General features: G+C 44.7%; 2 protein-coding genes across 11 annotated transcripts in view; one reads left to right on the forward strand and one right to left on the reverse strand.

Annotated features, from left to right (window-relative positions):
- LOC119549470 (serine/threonine-protein kinase par-1) overlaps window positions 1–14,605 on the forward strand; it is a 60,854-nt gene extending 46,249 nt beyond the window's left edge. For 4 of the 10 annotated variants that reach the window (XM_037857581.1, XM_037857575.1, XM_037857588.1 and 1 more), the window contains 10 exons: window positions 93–854; window positions 1,558–1,933; window positions 2,691–2,948; window positions 3,033–3,161; window positions 3,877–4,006; window positions 4,085–4,227; window positions 4,649–4,705; window positions 5,650–5,768; window positions 9,326–13,442; window positions 13,501–14,605. In XM_037857581.1, coding sequence (XP_037713509.1) covers window positions 93–854; window positions 1,558–1,933; window positions 2,691–2,948; window positions 3,033–3,161; window positions 3,877–4,006; window positions 4,085–4,227; window positions 4,649–4,705; window positions 5,650–5,768; window positions 9,326–13,442; window positions 13,501–13,555 — 6,146 coding nt within the window. In that variant the 3' untranslated portion in view covers window positions 13,556–14,605. Of the gene's footprint in view, window positions 1–92; window positions 855–1,557; window positions 1,934–2,690; window positions 2,949–3,032; window positions 3,162–3,876; window positions 4,007–4,084; window positions 4,228–4,648; window positions 4,706–5,649; window positions 5,769–8,056; window positions 8,953–9,325; window positions 13,443–13,500 lie in introns of those variants that run through there. The other 6 variants (XM_037857604.1, XM_037857613.1, XM_037857626.1 and 3 more) reach the window with 6 other exon arrangements.
- Window positions 14,598–17,949, reverse strand: LOC119549531 (solute carrier family 23 member 1). Its single transcript, XM_037857656.1, has 4 exons — window positions 17,793–17,949; window positions 16,094–16,713; window positions 15,270–15,786; window positions 14,598–15,213 (listed from the first exon to the last, which is right to left on the reverse strand). Exons 1-4 carry the CDS (start codon window positions 17,829–17,831, stop codon window positions 14,662–14,664), a joined length of 1,728 nt encoding a protein of 575 aa, XP_037713584.1. The 5' UTR covers window positions 17,832–17,949; the 3' UTR covers window positions 14,598–14,661.
- Between the last annotated feature and the right edge of the window lie 732 nt (window positions 17,950–18,681).

Genomic DNA, 18,681 nt, shown 5'->3' on the forward strand with positions numbered 1-18,681 from the left:
TTTCCATGCGACGTTTTTTTTTCCAACTGATCGACCCACCCCATTTCCCATACATGCTCATCATATTCATTGACTCATCATCTTAATTTTAGTGATACGCAGGCCAACACCGTTTTATGGCATCGGCAACGGCAACGGCAACGGCTTTGGCAGTGGCATGGTGGGTGGAGTGGGAGGTGGTGGTGCTGGTGCGACTGGTAACATTGCACCCAAGCGCGTCCAGAGTGGCAGCAATTTTATGGGCTATTCGGGAGGAATATCACCGGGAGCAGGAGCAACATCGCCACCGATTTCGGCACCTCAGACGGCACCGCCAGTGCTCGTATCCCCCAATGCGTTGGCAGCGGCCAAGCAAACAATACAGCAGAGGATATTCGGCGGTGGATTGCCCAGTCCCAATGGCCAGTCTGCAAGCCGAAGACCAGCCACTTGGCAGCCGCAGAACTCCTACAGCACGGCCAGCATTTTCCAGCCGCCTCCGAGTGCACAGAGTCCCTTCAAGATGCTGCAGCAGCAGTATCAGCAGCGCTGCCAGGAGGATCAGAAGACCAGTGCTCTATTCACACCACCTCCATCGCCTCAATATGCCGCCAGCCACGCCCTCGCCGCCCAACCAGCAGCAACCTATGGGAACAGCGGCGGCAACATCAGCGGTGCCAGCAGCAACAGCAACAGCAACAACAGAGGCAACAGCAACAGCGACAACATGGGCAACTGCAACACGCTGCCCAATGTCAAATACAATGTCAATTCGCGCACGAGACCATTCAATCATAATCAAGCTCAAGACACACTCAATACCAATGCCAGTGCCAGTGCTACATGTGCCTTGCCTGTGGCTATGTGGCTGAAATGTAAGTCTTGGCAGCGGCTCCAAAAAACAAAAACCAAAAAAAAAGAAAACCCAATCCGTATCCGTATTCGAAACCGAAAAACAAAAACCCAAAACATGTGCTTTGTGCTATGTGTGCCTGCAAAAAAAAAACAAAAATACAAAAAAAACCGAAGCAATCCACTCAATCCGTTTCCGTTTCCTGTTGCGTTCCTCGATTATTTGTTTCTTTTTCCGCTCCCTTTGCTATATGAACACTGGCTGGCTTTGGGAAAATGTCCAAGGTTAATCGGTGTCATAATATCCTGGCTTGGTAGTCCTGGCTTTCCTTTTTCCCACCGATATCACACCCGGAAAACCCACTTTTCTTTGGACGTTGTTTGTTGTTCGCGATGTGTGGTTGTAGTTCAGTTTCTCGTTGTTGTTGTTGTTGTTGATGTTGCTGCTGCTGTTCTTGTTGTTGATGTTGTTGTTCGTGCCCGTTGTTGTTGTTCTGACTTTCAAGTAGTAGTCTCGGCTTAACACCCCCTTTAAAAGCAAATACACATAGGCGCGCCTTAACCCATGAAAAAATGCACTCCTTTTGGCCTCAATGACAAGTTACTCTTTGTGTTCTCTTACTGTTACTGATGCTTTAATTGCTTACTTTTTCCTCTTGCACCAATTATTATGTAAAATTCGACGAGGATTAATTGAAATTAATTACTGTACTCTTTAATCTGCAGCCTCGCCGGGCATCGAAGGACCTCCAACTCCACCCGGAGCAGTGAAGACATCGACGGCCTCGATTACCCTCAAATCGGCCACCCTGCCGCGTCGCAAGATAAACGCCAAGGCGGATGTGCAGCTGGACATCAAGCCACGAATCCCGGAACAGGGGGCACCTCCCCAGTCGGCGATGCGTTTCAGCACGGAGATGCAACATCCGGTGGCCGATCTGCGCAGTGCTCCGCCCCGCGAGGGCCCCATCCCCTACAGCCCCATCAAGACGACGGTGCAGGCGAGGGCCACCAGTTTGGAGCCCAAGGAGCACGTCATCACCATCCAACGACCGCCCACGCAGCACGCCTACGGACGCACCAGCTCCAACACAACCACGCGGTGAGTAGACCGGATGGGAATCGAAGGATTCGAGCCAAAGGGCGTACAAATCCCATTTTATTGACTCGATTATGCTTCGTTCCCGGAGCGAAAATTCGAAATAATTGGTTGAATGGAAATCAAATTGGAGGGTTCAGGTTCTCAGGGTTCGATTGTCGTTTAACTCCACTTTTACTCGGTTCAAATAAAGCAACTATTAAATAAGATACAGTTGAATTGACAAGCTAAATGTAAAACCAACAAGATAAACATATTTAAAGTCAGAACTATTTTAATAGGCTATTTAATAGAAAACAGACTTGATTGGCCTTTGTTTGTCTCCACTTTTAAATTAATTAATATAATCAAAAATGCTTATTAAAAAGTATTTATATATAAATCAGCTCATGTATAAGCTTATGATTGATATTGCATGTTTAAATTAAATTTATAAAGAGAATACTATTTAGGAGGGCTTTTTACATAGGTTCATTGATTGATTATTTAATGAAAAAAATCAATACAAAGTAAACTATATTCAAATGTATAAGCTCTTTAAATATAACATATTTAAATCAACACCCTCTATAAGTCCGAGAAGCCAAAGGTTAGATTATGTTGAATAACAAAGCAAACAAAAAAGTTTATTAATTAAAATACGCCATAGACATATGTACCCTCAAATGAAATATGAAAACCGCCCCCTACCAACTTCTTAAAGCCTTAATTTCCTGTGTAAGCTTATGATTGATTGTGCATGTTTCACGACCTCTTGCAGTTCCGGCTCGCTGTCGCGGCAGTCGACGGTGGAATCCGAGTCGGATGCGACCACCACGGCCACGAATCTATCGCAGGCCACCATCACGAGCACCTCGCAGCCCATCAAGAAGAGTCCGCGGGAGTTTATCATCCCGATTGCCGTCGAGGGAGGCGGCTTCATCACGCCCCGGGAACGCAGCGTGGAGCCATCGGAATCGAGCCACACCACCAGCAGTCGGTCCACGTTCACCCGCCTGCGTCCATCGCGTCGCATTGGGTAAGGTTAAAAGTTTAAGGTTTAACGCTTAAAGTTGAAATTCCCATTGGCCTGGACTCAATCTGAATTCGATTTCGTATGCAGCTCACTGTTAAGCGAGGCGGGCTTCGATGAGGGCTCGCCATTCCAGAAGATGCGCACCACGTCGATATCCCGGGATGGCGTCAGCGGAGGAGCCGAGGACGAGGCCCGCTTCACCCCGCACCGACTCAGGTTCGCCCACATCCCCTTACTTCCGCTTATCCCTATCCCTAGCTCAAAGACTTTCCTCTTCACTGCACTTAGAGAAAATGTATTTGCTTATTTCTAAGATTATTGGCAAAGTTTTTAAAGGGAAACGCGTATTTTTGCTATAAATTATAACTGTCGTACTAGAAATTTTACAGGATACACCCTAATCTATCATAAAAACGGATGATAATAAGTTTTATTTTTTGGACCGCCCTGATAAACATACACAGAAAAAAACTTGTAGGTAAAATTGACCAACATAATAGTTCAATTAAAAATATAATTTTTTTGTGTCTACAAAATTATGTATCGTATTTTTTCTTATCCAACAAAATATTTAAAATAAAGTATACAAACTTAATTAATTCTTGCTCAGATACCTATTTGATACCTTTTTTAATAGAATTCTTTTACATTTTAGCCCTGTTAGATGCCAATATATACAGTATTACGTTGTTTCTCTTGACATTAATAAAAATAGCTTATATGTAAGGTACATGAGCTAAATTTAATATAACTCTATTAGGCACCCCTCCCTTTTCTTTGAGTGCACGTCATGAATACGTAACTGGATTGCTAAATTGAATCAGGATCGCATAGTTAGTTTCCCCCTCCCCGCCCCCTTGACTTCCGTTTGATTTGGTTATTTTCATCTTCATGCATATATCCTCTTTTTTTCTATTTGACACACCCGCAGGAGCTCAAGACCTGTCAAGAAAATTAGTCAAGACAACGATTCGCAAAGCTCCAACGAGGAGGACGATGACGACGACGATGGCTTTGAGATACTCACGGCGGAGAATCTGTTCTCGACGTTGCTGCAGCGGGTAAGACGTCATCTGTCTGTCGTGGTGGAGACCATCTTTAACCGGGGAAACCCCCTTGCTTCATTCCTAATTTCTCAGGTGCGGGCCCTAACGAATCGGCTGAATGTCAACAGTGACCTGTCGGTCGGTTTCCCCAGCCATTCTAGTCGCCTGCTAACGGACATTTCGCGGCAGGCCCAAAGTCACAGTCCATTCTGGAGCCAGGGCAGTCCCTTTGCCAGGTGAGTGTCCCCTCGAGAGCGAGGGAATGGAGTTGGAGTGGCGCAACTAAAGTTGATTGCCATCCATCCTGGCTGTCAGTCAGCCAGCCAGCTAGTCAGCTTATGCAAACGTGTCGCGGCACTGGCTCTAGTTAATAATTTCATTAAATTCCCTTGGAGCCGTCATCTCCCTGGAAAGTTATTTGATTAAGAGAGCCGGCTGCTACAGATGAGTGCGACTTGCTATTCGCATCCTCTGTAGCTTTGCCACTTAGCCCAACCATTGGACGACTGCTTTAACCACCCACCAACATTAACTGCAAATTTGTTGTCCATTTCTTACATGCTGCCCTCCACATGCCTACCATCTAACAATTAAAAACAAAATCAAAAACAAAAAATCAAAACTCACCAACCATGCTTAAACTAATTACTTGCAAAGTGTGCTTAGATCTCAAGTTAGTTATACGTATAGCGAAACGGTCGAGAAGAAGAAAGTGTAAGTACTAAGGCTCGAATTGACTTGTTAACAGTTTAAGACCTTGCAATCCCATGACTAAGGTACAGTGGGTTTTGGAACCAAATTTAAAGGGATTTTATAAGGAATAATGAGCTACGTTTTTAAATGTTAAATTTTAAAATTGTTCCCATTCGGAGTAATACAATTAACATTTTCTTAAAAAAAAATTAATTTATTAAACTCAAGATCATTAAAATAAGATTACAATAAAAGAGCATTGCCTTTTTAAAACTTTAAGAAAAAATTTGTATAAGTGATTTGACCAGAAAAAAATATTAAAGTATGAGTGCCACCTGCTGTTTACCGCGGTGCGTGTTCTTTAAAGCGGTGGCAGAACGTCAGCAGAGCAGCGGCAGAGAAAAGTTCGTATCCCATGGGCGGCCTGCACTGCTTTAGCTGGGGAACACTGCTTTATCGATTCTTGAACGATTTTTATAGGTTCCTGAAACTTGCTTAGAGCCATAAAACGTGTAATATTCAAAAAGCTAATATGTTGCTTTAAAAACTTAAAACTTTACCAATGAATTCCTATTAAATTTGGCTTGAAACTCACTGTACGCTGCTTTTAAGCCCACCCAGGACCCACTTCGGCATCGCACTATTAAACCGCAATCCATCCATCCATTCATCCGACCATCCCGCCTAATACCTGGCTGTCTTTCACCTGCTCCTGCTCCTGTTTCCAGGTGCGGGGAGTGCTGGCTGAGGGCCTTGAACATTACGGAGCGGCTGCGTCGGTGGTTGGGCCACGCCCCCAAGTCTTTTGGCTGCCTGTAAGTCTTTTGGCAACCGTCGTAGTGTGTGCCCACCGTATGTAATGTGCAAGTCCCTCGGCTGATGGTTCAAAATCACAATTGAATCGCTGACGCATTGTTCTCACCCGTGTCCAACCATCTGTATCTCAATCTTGGTATCCTTCACAGCCGCCTGAATAGCAGCAACAGCAGCGGACTGGGAGCTCCGTGGCGACATAGTATGTCCCGGGATCTGGGCAGCGACATGGAATCGATGTTCTCGCGCACGGGGGCCACGCTGCCAAGAGGTGAATATCACAGAATAAAGAGTAAATACCTAGATCAGTAGTGAGACACGCCAGTCAGAGCCGGAAATATAAGTGCATCTCATCCGATGCCCAGCGACGATGAAGCCGCCACACAGACAAATTCAAAATGAAAAAAAAAAAAGATATAAAAACAAAAAACTAAATTGTAGAACTAAAGAAAGAAATGCGCTGCAACGTATGCTACGTAAATAAGAATACTTTCACTTTCAATATGCCTATATCGTATATACCTAATTACAACTGTTTTATTTCAAGTAGTTTTTGATGTCTGCTAAATAATACAAAACAAATGAACACAGATCACAGATCACCGATCCAATGAATTAGCCTAAAACCTTATATTGTCCCCTAAAAAACCAAGATAGCCAACAAACAAAAACACAACAATTAATCATAAGTGTCTACTGTAATTATCAAGTGAAAATGCCAATTAATACTTAAACAATGACAAACCATTATTTCCGTTGAAGACTATATACTTATTTGATTTACTGTTTTGTGTGCGCGCACAGTTCTTAATAGCATAATTCAATCTCTATCAATATTCACTCTATATATCTATCTCTATCCAGTGAACTATCTATAACTACTATCTATCTATCTATCTAAATGCTGTCTGTCTTAGAGCACCACTCTTTTATTATTAACCCATAATGCCGCTGACGCTTACCAACCAGAATCTATTTATTTATTGCTCAACAGAGAGAAAACAAACCCCACTTCCTTAACTTATGCACTATTTATTTATTTATTATTTACCCCCTTATGATTTGCCTTTCAAATTTTTGTTCTGCACTTATGCAATGATGATGAAAATAAGCAAAGAAAAGCTATGAAGAAAACCCAAGAATTTGTTAAGTCAATGAACAAAGTGTAATCAAATCGTATTCAAAGTTCTGTATACCAGCGCAGTTATATAGACACAAGCTCAAGGAATATATATATATATATCTGTATATCTATATTCACTTATGGCAAACCCGAATCAGGCCTAACCCTTGACCTAAATGTTATTCGAATTGAGATGATGAAAATGTTGATGGCGACCCGAGGAGATTGTACTTAATGTTAACAATGAAATAAACTAAAGCGAATGAAAAACCAAAACACCTAATAAATTTACTACATTTTGCAGTGAGAACAACAACATAGATGACAATAAAAAAAAAAGATACAATCCAAACGAAAGAATACAAAACCTTTTGTTATTTTATTTGTGGTGACCAATGAGATTTTGTTTTCGCAACCAAAAGAATTGTTCGATATATACTTTCTTTGGCAAATTAATTGTTGTACAGTTTTTTATGCAAATGGCCCCGCTACCTTAAATTTGTTTTAGTTTTACCAACTCGTTTGAATACGTATATTTATATATTGTATAAATATATATTTATCCCTCACCAACCACAAACAAAACAAACTACAAGTTTTCTAATGCGCTAACCCAAAAACAAAAAAAAACCAAAAAAACAAAGTTTCAAGTTGAGTTTCCCAGTTCTTCTTTTTTGATGTTTTTATTAGTTACAAACAAAATTAAAACCAAAAAAACATGCAAAAAAATAAAATAAAAGCGAATAATAAGTAAACGAAATTAAAACCAAAATTTGTGTTGTACAAGAAATTTATTTGTTTAACACCACTAAGCTCACACGCACACACACACATGCAAATACAAACACATGCGCACCAAGCAACCAACACACCCAAAGCTTCTCAATGTAGTTTACTCTGTCCACGCTGTTAAAAAACCGCAAACCAACCAGCTAAAAAAAACCAACCAACTAACTTGGCACTAAAAAATGTTGTTACCAAAAATTAAAAAACATATATACATATATATAAAAACAAAAACAAATTTCTGAGTTCTGGGCTTTTTTTGGATAAATCTTAAACCAAGTAAATTATAATATTGAAAACCCAACGGCAATCTCTTCTTTTAAATGTGAAACCAAGTTGATGGAGCAAAACCAAGAAAATGTTGAAGAAAAAATGTCCAAAACTTTGAATACGATAATATAATGTACAGAACCGAAACTCTCTCTCTCTCAGCTACTAATCGAACTAGTTACGTTCATCATCATTCCATACCGTAGAAAAAAAAAAAAGCAAACCTAACCCAAAGATCATGAACAGAAAACCATATATCTCGTAGTTAGAGTGTTACCCGAGTGAATCGACCACCAATCAACCAGATGATTTGATGTATTACTCATAATGATTTTATTATTGGCCGTTTACACACGTTTCGTACTTACTTTCGTTTACAGTTGGTTTAACTACTTTAACTACTACTACTACCACGCCCACCACAAAGCATGTTATAACCATTAACCAGAGTCCGTTCAGTACCGCCATCAAACCGCTACCGGGTTTTGCCACCTCCTCCTCGACGACGACGATGGCCAAAACGGTGGCCGTTGCCGTTGCCGGCGTTCCGAAGCAGCTAACGATAACCACCACGACCACGAGCAGCAACAGCGCCAACGGCAGGAGCAGACCGCCAGCAATCCCGTCCATAATATCCGCACCCAAGGCCACCCCAACCACCATCACCACCTCGACCAGCCCAAGGAAGCCATAAAGCCAGCAGACAAGTGGTTGATTGGTTGGTTGGTTGGTTGGGTGGTGCTGCTGCTCCATTTCCTATCGAGACTGTTCCAAAGTTCCATCTTTTATGTTGCCAAAATTCGATATGCATATTTGTTTAAATTGTTTTAAATTTCTGTTTTTCACATTTCGAACGCTAAAATCGGTTTAGTGAAAATTAATTGAAAAACTTTTTTAATTAAATCCCCATGGGGGATTAACAGGAATTCAGCTTTTAAATGTTATTATTATTAAAATATTTTTTTAAAATGAATATTTATGGCATCAACAACCACATTCCCCCCAGTACAATATCATATTGTATTATTGTGATTTTGATTTTAAACTTAATTTTAAATCGTCAGTCATTTTTTTAACTCTACTCCCATACGCCTCAGTCAAGCAATTCCTCTGGCGCAAAGGCTTCAAGCATACCAACTAAGCAATACCTATACTTAATACCTAATACTAAAACCAAGATAACCGAGAGAACTAAACATTTAATCTGATGAAACCATAAAATATGAAACTATTTTTATACGTACACCACGTGAAATAAAACATGAAATCCAAATTACTGCCCGTATTCGTTATTCGTTATCTGCACGTCAGCTAATCCCAGTTTTGATTTCGATGTTAAACCCACATCCTGCAAGTTTGTTAAGTGTTGAAGAGCTAAGAAGCTTACCCGCTTTAATTGCGTCTCTGGAAAGTAATTCTTTTGGTTGCCAAAACGAAAACGAGATAAGTTTTCAGATCTCTGGGGCTGACGAGGTGGGGCAGTCAATCAATCATTGCTATTACCATGTAAGTAACCCTGAATAAATGAATTCAATCAGATCATTTGCCAAGTAAGTGGAATACTTTATCAATCACTACCCGTTTGTATTCCCATTTTGTGGATGAGATCATGTTTTTATATTGTCTATGGCATTTTCTCCTTTTCACAGGACATCATCAGGGGAAGGCTAAGCCCAGCTCAGCGCCTGCCCAGGTGGAAAAGGATTCGGTTAATGGATCTGCAACGGCCACTGCGAGCAGCGAGGAGCCCTTGGACCTGGCTGATTTGGATCTCTCCAGGCTGCGACTGAGCAAAAAGGATTTGGAGACTCTGTCCAGCATCACACCTGGATTGCCCAAGTGTTTTCAGGAGCAGTTGCTGGCCAAGCTGCCACCCACCCAGGCACGCAAGCTATCCCGCACCCTGAGCGTTCAGACCAGTGCTCCCAGTAGCTCCTCCACTCCAAAGGTCTACAAACGCAGCCAGAGCGGCGGAAGGGGCTACCAGCCGGATCAGCAGCAGCAGCAACAGGAGGATTTGGTGGACCTGGCCAAGAGCAAACCCCTGACAGATGCACCCAAAACCACTGCAGCTAGCACAGCCATTTACAGGCGAAGCCTCAGTCGCAGTCTGGCGCCCACGCAGAATTCTGGCCAGGATTCAGAGAGCCGGGCCAACCCACAGACAACCAAAAGCCGCAGCAGCAGTGTCTGCCGGGATGACTATGGCAAATCCTCCCTCTGCAGCAGCAGCACTTACACCAGCGACATCAGCGAGAAGTACAAGTACTACTCCCCCTATCTCAGCAAATCAAGCAATGTGAGTCCATCCCAGGCTGCCAAGGATGCGCCGGAGAAGCGTTACAGTGGTGGACTTGGACGTCCTCCAAGTGGATGTCTTTCGCCACCACCACCGCAATTGCCACAAGTGGCTGCCACGGAGGGGAGCAGTTCCCTGAGGATTGGACGCACCTCGCAGCGACGAATTTCCCGCTTTCTGCGTCCCGACTTCTTCGATGATCCCAGGGATCGCGAGACCCAGAGCATGCTCAGGGAAATCCGTGAAAAGTCCATCGATCGCCAGGAAAGGGGGCAGGAACAGGAACACACACATGATCTGAGACGTCGCAAGCACAGTTTGCCCAATGTGGATCAGGCGGAGGCACCTCCGGAAGCGGCACCCATCAGATCCTCCATGCGGCATTCACGCAACAAGAGCATGGAACTATTTACCGATGCCGAATCAAAAGGTCAAGTTCAGGAGTCAGTGAAATCCTTATCAGCCAGGCAGCGAAGTGTTTCGAGGGCTCGGGAACTGGAAACGGAACTGGACAAGCACGAACTGGCGGACAAGATACTCCAGGAGCTGCAGCTCCTATCCGCAGTGAGAACCCAACATGAACAGACCCAGGAATCGGAGAAAACGGAAGAGACATCCACTATCAAAAAGGTGAAGAAGTTGAAGCCCAAGGAATCCCCAGCAAATGAGCCAGAGCCAACCAAAATCTCTTCCACGACTACCTCATCTTCATCAACTACTTTGGTGAGAAAAGTCAAGAAGGTGGTTAAGAAAACGGATGAAGGTGCCAAGGCTACTGGCACCGAGAGTGCTGATCTGGTTAGCGCTGCTCCCAAGGAAACCAAATTGAAGAGACCTAAGTCGTATCCCATGAAAGATCTTGGCTTAAGCCTCAAATCCTCTGCTGATCTTCCAGAACCAACTGCCTCATTCCTGCCCAGCAAACTGCCCAGCAAGCTGCCATCGGGGCTCACCAATGAATCTGCAGGAGAGCCTGCTCCTCGAGAGAGTCGGCTGATGAGGCCCAAAAGTTACCCAGCCACCAAACTGGCCACGCCCAAGGAGCTGCGGAAGGTAACCCGCAGTGGAGTGGCCATACCCACTATAACAGAAGCGATTCCTACTCCATCGGCCATGGCGACGCCCACTAGTTCTAAGTCTACTTCCGAGGAGAAATCCCTGTCAGCCACACCAACTGGAACCATGTCTACCGTTACGGATGCCAAGGATACGGGTTCTTCCTCCAGCGATTCGCGACCCACGACCATTAAGAAGATTATCAAGGTGTCCAAGAAATCCAAGCTTATACCACCCACACCTGTGACCCCCACCACACCAACCACAACTGCAACCACCACTGCAAATACCACACCTGTAGACAGCTCCAAGGAGTCGAGTCCGGTGATCAAGGCCAAGGAGAAGTCACCGGAGAAGAAGCCCAGCAAGGGATTGCTCTACGCTTTGGGGCAGAAGTTCGAGAAACTGCGGGACTCCGCCATGAGCAAGGAGAAAAAGGCTGGCTCTGCTGGAGCGGCAGCAGCATCCCTGGCCTGCACCCAGAAGCAGGGATCCCCAGAGGAACGCTGCTCGCCGGAGAAGTACAAGAAGAACGTTGTGGAAACTGAGAAATCCCTAGAACTTTCTGCCCCAGAAGACAAACGGGTGGATAAACGATCTCGCTTTGACACTATGCTGCGCTCCTTGAGAGAGAGATCCGTACCCAGGTCCCAACCCAATGGTCGAGTGAGTCCCAAGCGAGCAGCCAGTGTGGAGGAGCTCCATGCCGGGTCACAGGAGGGCCAGGGAAAATCCGGTGGAGCAGTTAACAAGATGTTCGGAGGCTTCTTGCGACGCTTCGACAGGGAGAGCAGTGAACAACGCCGGGTCAGGAGCACCCGATCCACCAGCAACATTGAGCGGCAGGTGCGCGAAGAGCAGGATCGCCTGCTGGACGCATCGCTGCCCACATCACCCATCTATCAGAATGTGGTCAAGGCTCAAGGGTCAAAGGTCAAGGCTACTCCAACGCCAGTAGCCGTTGAGGAGAACTGCAATTGCGAGACAGCCTGTCCAGATTGCCGGCAAAACAAGGTCCAGAACCTGACCACCAGCAGTGCTCCAAGCAATACAGCACAAGCGGCAAGCAGCAAGGAGAAGCGGAAGGGCCTGATGCTGGATTTGGCCAGCGCCAATGCCTCTGGCAGCGGAGCTCCCAGCTCGGTGACCACAGCCACCACAACCACCACCAGCGGGAGCAGCTATCGTGGATCCAAAACCAATCCGGCTTTGCTCAATGGCAACGGAGGACTGGGCATGGGCATCTACTCGAATCTGCCCCCCTATCCGGGAGCCATCAAGAGTGCCAGCTCCAACAACAGCTCCAGCCAGCAGTCTATGGAGAATGCCACCAACAATAACTCCACCAATACCAACAATAACTGCAGTTCACAAACCTCTGGCTACAGGACCTCATCGGCCCATGAGATCAATCGGAATAATCCCCTGCTGACGCCCTCTTTCGAGAACATTGCTAACTACTCCTCGGATTCGAGGAGCTATCAGGATGACTGCGCCTCTACCTCGACCTTCCTTTCGCCCACCGAAGAGCCGGAGCTGTACTTTGACAATTGGTCCATCTGCTCCGAGGACAACTATATGCTGCATGCCACGCCCTCGCCCACGGTTTCCCGGCTGTCGAGGGCTTCCCTGTCCTCGCCCACCCGCTGCTCCGAGAGCTCTGATCCCAACGAGAGTGTGATCGATAGGATTAAGCGACGCAGCTTCTACAGCCGTTTCAATGAGCAAAAGAAACCGAGGCGCACCAGCAGCATAGTGGGTCCTTCTGCGGTGAGGGATTACTATAGGGAGCAACAGGCGGCGGTTAAGGCGCGTTCCAGTCACAAGCTGCATGCTCCGGATCCCATGGATCCACCGCCAAGAGCCCATTCGCCGGACATAGCCCAGCAGTTCTTCAGGCCGCTGAAACTGAGTCCCGTGGGCACGGAACTCAAGCCTCCGGTCTACCGCTCGCCACTGGATTACTCGTCCTCCTCGGCGGGGGCCACCAGCAAGCCGAGGAAGAGCTTGAACGACATAAGGAATACCTCACCCTCGTTCCTTAGCAAACGGTACGAGACGACCGACTACAGTTCGGTGCCGATGCGGTACAAGAGCTCCTCCAGTTCGAGTCCGAGCAATGGAGCCATCGCCAGCGGCTATTACAACACTTACAATCCGAAGCGCAGGTCATCGTATACGCTGAATGGCAGCCTGCCCACTGCCACGAGCGGAAGCAGTGCAGCAGGTAGCAGCCACCTGGATGGCTATGCCACCCTGGGCAGGCGATCCATTCGGCCCTATGACCATCGGACTATGTCCCTCCTGGAGCCACCGACGACGAGCAGCAGCCGGAGCGGCGAGGGAGTTTCCTCCTACCAGAGGAGAGAGGCGAGGACGCCAGTTAGGGATTACACCTCCAGCATTTCACGGTGGGTTCAGATTACTCCTGGAAGTATCACCAGTTTATTATATTATATACCTTTTTAGCTCCGGATCACGTTACCGCACTTCATCGGCCACTCGCAGTCCGACAAACATTTGATGTACCACACCGCAGAATGGCTTCTGCATCTTTTGCTACTACTCCAAACGGAAGAAGGTGAATCCCGGGCTCGGACATGGTCAGGTCATGGGGACGCCGCCCAACACCACCGCCTCCTCGTCATCCTCGCGTGCCAGCAGCGGCGGCGCCAAGAAGCAACAGCTCCACCCCGCCCACTACAACCATCATCACAACGAGCAGCACAAGTTCTAGACTGGCCCCGATCCGATCCCAGATCCCAATTACTATATACCAAACACCAGATACCGACTACCAAATCCCATTTAGGCTTAGAGATTTTTGATAATTTTTTTTATGGAACTTAGCCAAAGTTATACTCTAGTGCAGACTTTTGGACGCTGCCCCTAGTCGTAGGTTTGTTGTAGTTCGGATATAGCGGAGTTTCAGCCATAGATCGTGACTCTAAAAAAATGCGCATATGCATTATATATATAAATACGATTTTCAAATGATTGTGCCTTGGTTCCTTCGGTGGTTTTAGATTTAGTCAATAGTCATAAAACGTTGATTTTAATCTGTAAGTTTGTAAGCGGAGCGAAAGCGGAAACGGATGTGGATAGAGAAGAGAGAAGAGAGACAACCGGAAATGAGAGACGTGTTTCACAATATATGTATATGTATTTTCTATGCTATTTTTGTGAGGATACCTCGCGCCGAAAATGCGTTAAAAATTTCTATGAAATAATTTTAACAACAATTTTTTTGCATTATACAGAACTGATGGATTGTTTTCGAGATTTGAATATATAGAGTTTAATAGGGACTACTTTCGTTTGCTAGGACTATTGATGTTATTGCGAAATAATAGAAAATATGCGAATTGTGAGCGAAACGATGAAAGAGTGCTAGGTAAAACGTAGGCAACAAACGATAAGCGAATTTAAAAAAAAACAAATTAATAAAAACACACGGAACAAAAAGTAATAGGTCTAGAGTTTTGGGTAGAATCCGAATTCGAAGTTCAAATTGTAATTAGAGCGTGAGCATGAGCAGCGTTTTCTAAAAATAAATAAAAACCGAATCACCAAATTGAATGGTTGTTATTTACATGGATCACACGGCTGTGATTTTAATAATGCGATTAATTAGCTTTGCTTCTGCAGCTTGTAGGTGGGCATAAATGGGATGTAGTAGGTCCACTTCCAGCGGCGAATCGCATCCATGCCGAATGGGAAATCGTAATCCGTGGCCGTACCGTCATTGACATTATCATCGCCCAGGGGCATCTCATTAGCCCATTCGATCAGGCCCCGCTCCGCCGGAGTGCCTGGTATTACATTGTCCAGGAAGCAACCCAGAACTCCGCCCACCAAAATCGTAGTGCCCAGCAGCACCGATAACGTAGAGTCCACTGTCTTGTTTCCGGTGTCAATAGCCCCGGGATGCTTCTGCATCCAGCGGCACAAGACCATCGGGAAAAATATGGAAAGTCCCAGGATATAGAGATTCCTTGCAGATCGAAGATCTACATACTGGAGCGTCGAGAGCCCAAAGGCTATAATCATGCCGAACATCACGCAGAAGATCCCGCCAACCACCGAGTCGGGAATGAGGATGAAGATGGCTCCAAATTTGCCTATCACCCCCTGAAGCACCATTATTAAAGCAGCCCACTGGATGACACGACGTGATCCAATCTGAAATGGAAGAGTTTAATATGTTTGAGTTGAGTTTTATCTTTTATTGATCTTACCTTGGTGACCCCGATGGCGCCCACGTTCTCCCCAAAGGTATTCGTTCCATTTCCAGCTCCCCAGAGTCCGGCGAGCACGGTGCCCAATCCCTCGGTTCCGATACCACGATTGATTGCATGAAGTGGCGGTGAATGGGCGCCGGACATCTGGGACACTGTGGGATAATAGCTGAGCGACTCCACCGTGCAGGCCAGTACTCCGGCCAACATGCCCAGCACGCCGGAGAGCGTTACCGAGGGCCAGCCAAACTGTCCCGGATAGGGCACATAGAACCACTTGGCACTGGTCAGCACATTCAGGCGGACATCCGTGCGAGAAGGGTGTCCTGGAGGGAAGACATCGGTGGCCGTCAGAATGCCGCACAGGCCCCACATTATCATGATGGTCAGCAGGACGGGAAAGAGACGGAACAGCTGGAACTGCCGCACCTCCATTCCGTGACCCTTGCGGTATGCCAATATTGGCACGGGAACATTCGACATTATTTGTGAGAAGAGCGTCAGCATGCCAGTGGTTCTGTGAAGAAATGGGATAATAAAATAACGTAATAAAAAAAAAATATTAAATCAAGAAAAAATATTCTTAAATCAAGAGAAATTTTTCTTTACTTCAATTTTTTTTGGTGTAGAAAGAGTGTTTCTTATTCAAGAACATTTTTTTTTTTGATTCAAGAAAACCCGATCTTGACTCAAACAAATATTGACTCAAATACTACCAACCAAATACATTTAAAGTAATTAGTTATGACAATCAAGCAATAATAACCAGAAAGCAATCATATTTAATTCATTGGTGTTAGGGGATATTTCTCAGAAAAACTCACCCAACGGCAATTCCCCAGTGCTTCGAAGCCGTATCAGCCGCGTGCTCGAAAAGCGTAAGACCCACGAGCGACACAGTGGGCACAATTGTCAACGGAGTCACGTACTTGAGGATCTTTCCCACCAGACCCGTGTAGCCCAGGATAACCTGAACCATCGCGGACACGGCAATGGCGCCGGATAGCTCCCGCATTCGCACCTGCCATAGTTCCTGCTGCTCCACCTCGTCCATGGCATCTATCTCCGACTGCTCCGGACACTTCCACTGCGGCAGGGCCAAAATGGCCAGGGTGGGGACCAAGAACGAAATGGTGCCCCCCTGCACAATGGGCAATCGGACGCCCCACGTGGCCTGGAAGTAGGTGACAATGCCCGTGACGAAGATCATGGTGGAAATGATGATGCCCCGGTTGGCATCCTCATCCGACATGCACAACGCCGGCGTCAGAATGAAGGGTATGGAAACGATGGCCCCAATCATGGTCAGGTAGTGCTGGAATGCGAGGAAGATGCTCAGGTACCATGGGGGATTGTCGTTGATGGCGTAAAGCAGTTGCGGCTTGGGTTTCTCATTACTAGGAGGCGTGTTGGGAACTTGAGTGTGGGACTTGGACGCATCAACCTGGAAATTAATTAAAATGCTAATTAAGATATTTCTTTGTAAAGCACTGATAAAAAAAGTAAATTTTGTATTTTGTTCGGAATAAGTCTTTAAAGCTTACGTATTTAGTATGTTATGATCGATTATTTCATGATAATTTGAAAATAATTACATCTTAGATATTTCTCAAATTTTTAATGAGTAATATCTTTAAACTAAAAAAACACTTCCTGTAAATGGAATGCTATTAGAGATCCCAACATTTATGAACAACCATTTATAAAAGTTTGATATACGATGATTTAATGAGGAAATCCTAACTTTTGAAGACAAATCCCCATAAATATTGCTGATCAGTGTAATTATATTTTATTAATGCAAATATCTATTTGTTTATGTTAATGAGTGGGTTTTAGTATCGGGCATAAAGATATTCTCACTTTTTATTGTATAATTGCAGAGTGCGGAAAATGCATTGTTTTATTTATGAGAATTGTAATTAAAGTTTTGAATTGATTTACATAACTATATGGCTTAAAACGTCCCATGGAGGGAGGAATTTAATCTTAGCCCGAGTTTGAGTGACGGCTCTGGTCGCCAATCGTGATTAATTGAGCGTGAGTATCAGTGCGGAGATCGTTGGACGCCGCTTGGTTCTCAGCTTGTTTCGATCAGTAATTTTAATCAGACCATAAATTAATAGCTGATGAGGTGGCTAGTTAATAAATCAGTGTGCTGTTGACTTCAACATTGTTGACTGAAAGGCTTGCGCCGCATAAATATGACAAATAGCGTTTGGATGAAATGGGACCGACACTTACTCACTCCCCTAGATCGTTTAAAAAATATTTGTGAATGAACTGTAAATGGCTGGGGTGTTATCTCCACGGTTTTATCCGTCAAAAACGACAAGCAATAAGTAACAATTAAGTGGGAACTGCAGTCCAATGAAGAAATGCCTCACAAAACAAAACCGATAAAAATCAAAATAGGAAGAGCATCAATCGGCAGCAATTATGCAGCGTCCACTGGGTGAATTACTCTTATATAAACCCACGCGATCGCCAGAATATGTTGTGCCAAAATAACTGTGGACTTACGCCGTCCTCGACGGTAACATTATTCAGCTCCATGATCATTCGAGCTCACACTTTATAACCGCCATAAACTAATTGGGCATAGGGCACGGAAAAAACTCCCGAAGAATTCCGATAGACGACCGATCGCGACAAAGTCCCGAGACTCAATGGCAAGATCTATCAGCCCCTTGTCGAATTTCGCTCGATCGAGGCAATATTTTATCGCACAGCTCTTTGAGAACAGAACCTTTTATTTCAAGAGCATCTGAGAGGAGACGATCGATTGCAGTGAACTCTCAAATATTATTTCTATATAAAAGGGGAATAGTGAAAGCAAAATAAATTAACATACCATCGGTTGTTGGATTTGACTCATTTGCCTAACAAAAATAATTACAGCTAGTTAAAAGTAAAATTACAAAATCAAATTATATATAATCTAAAACAGGCTTATTAAAAATATTAAAAATTTAAATTTAAATCGGAATACTTTAGAACAGAAACAACACAGTTGGGCAGCCCAGTAACACCGAGATAACAATGTTTTATGAAAGGCCAATGCTTCCCTATAAAAGTGACAAAGTAGGTGCTGTAAAGATATCGCCTCATAAACTACCCAAATGTGGTAAAATTATAAACCATCTTTCGTTTTCGTTAGGCCATGAACATGTTTGATAATCACAATTCAGCCCAAGTATTCGAAAGTATTACAGCATACTTTTGGGGGAAACAAAATGTATCTCGCGTTTTATTTCAATTGGAAAAGTAACTGTTCACAATTTTCTGTAATTTAACTAAATTCCTACGTACATACATAGTTTAATACACATAATTTAGTTTTGGTGGTTTTTGTTGTTACTGTTTTATAGTGGTGATATTTTCAATGACTTGCATGTCCGTTCTATTCTAT

The sequence above is a fragment of the Drosophila subpulchrella genome, chromosome 3R (genome assembly GCF_014743375.2).
Source record: "Drosophila subpulchrella strain 33 F10 #4 breed RU33 chromosome 3R, RU_Dsub_v1.1 Primary Assembly, whole genome shotgun sequence".
In the NCBI taxonomy this organism is placed as follows: domain Eukaryota; kingdom Metazoa; phylum Arthropoda; class Insecta; order Diptera; family Drosophilidae; genus Drosophila; species Drosophila subpulchrella.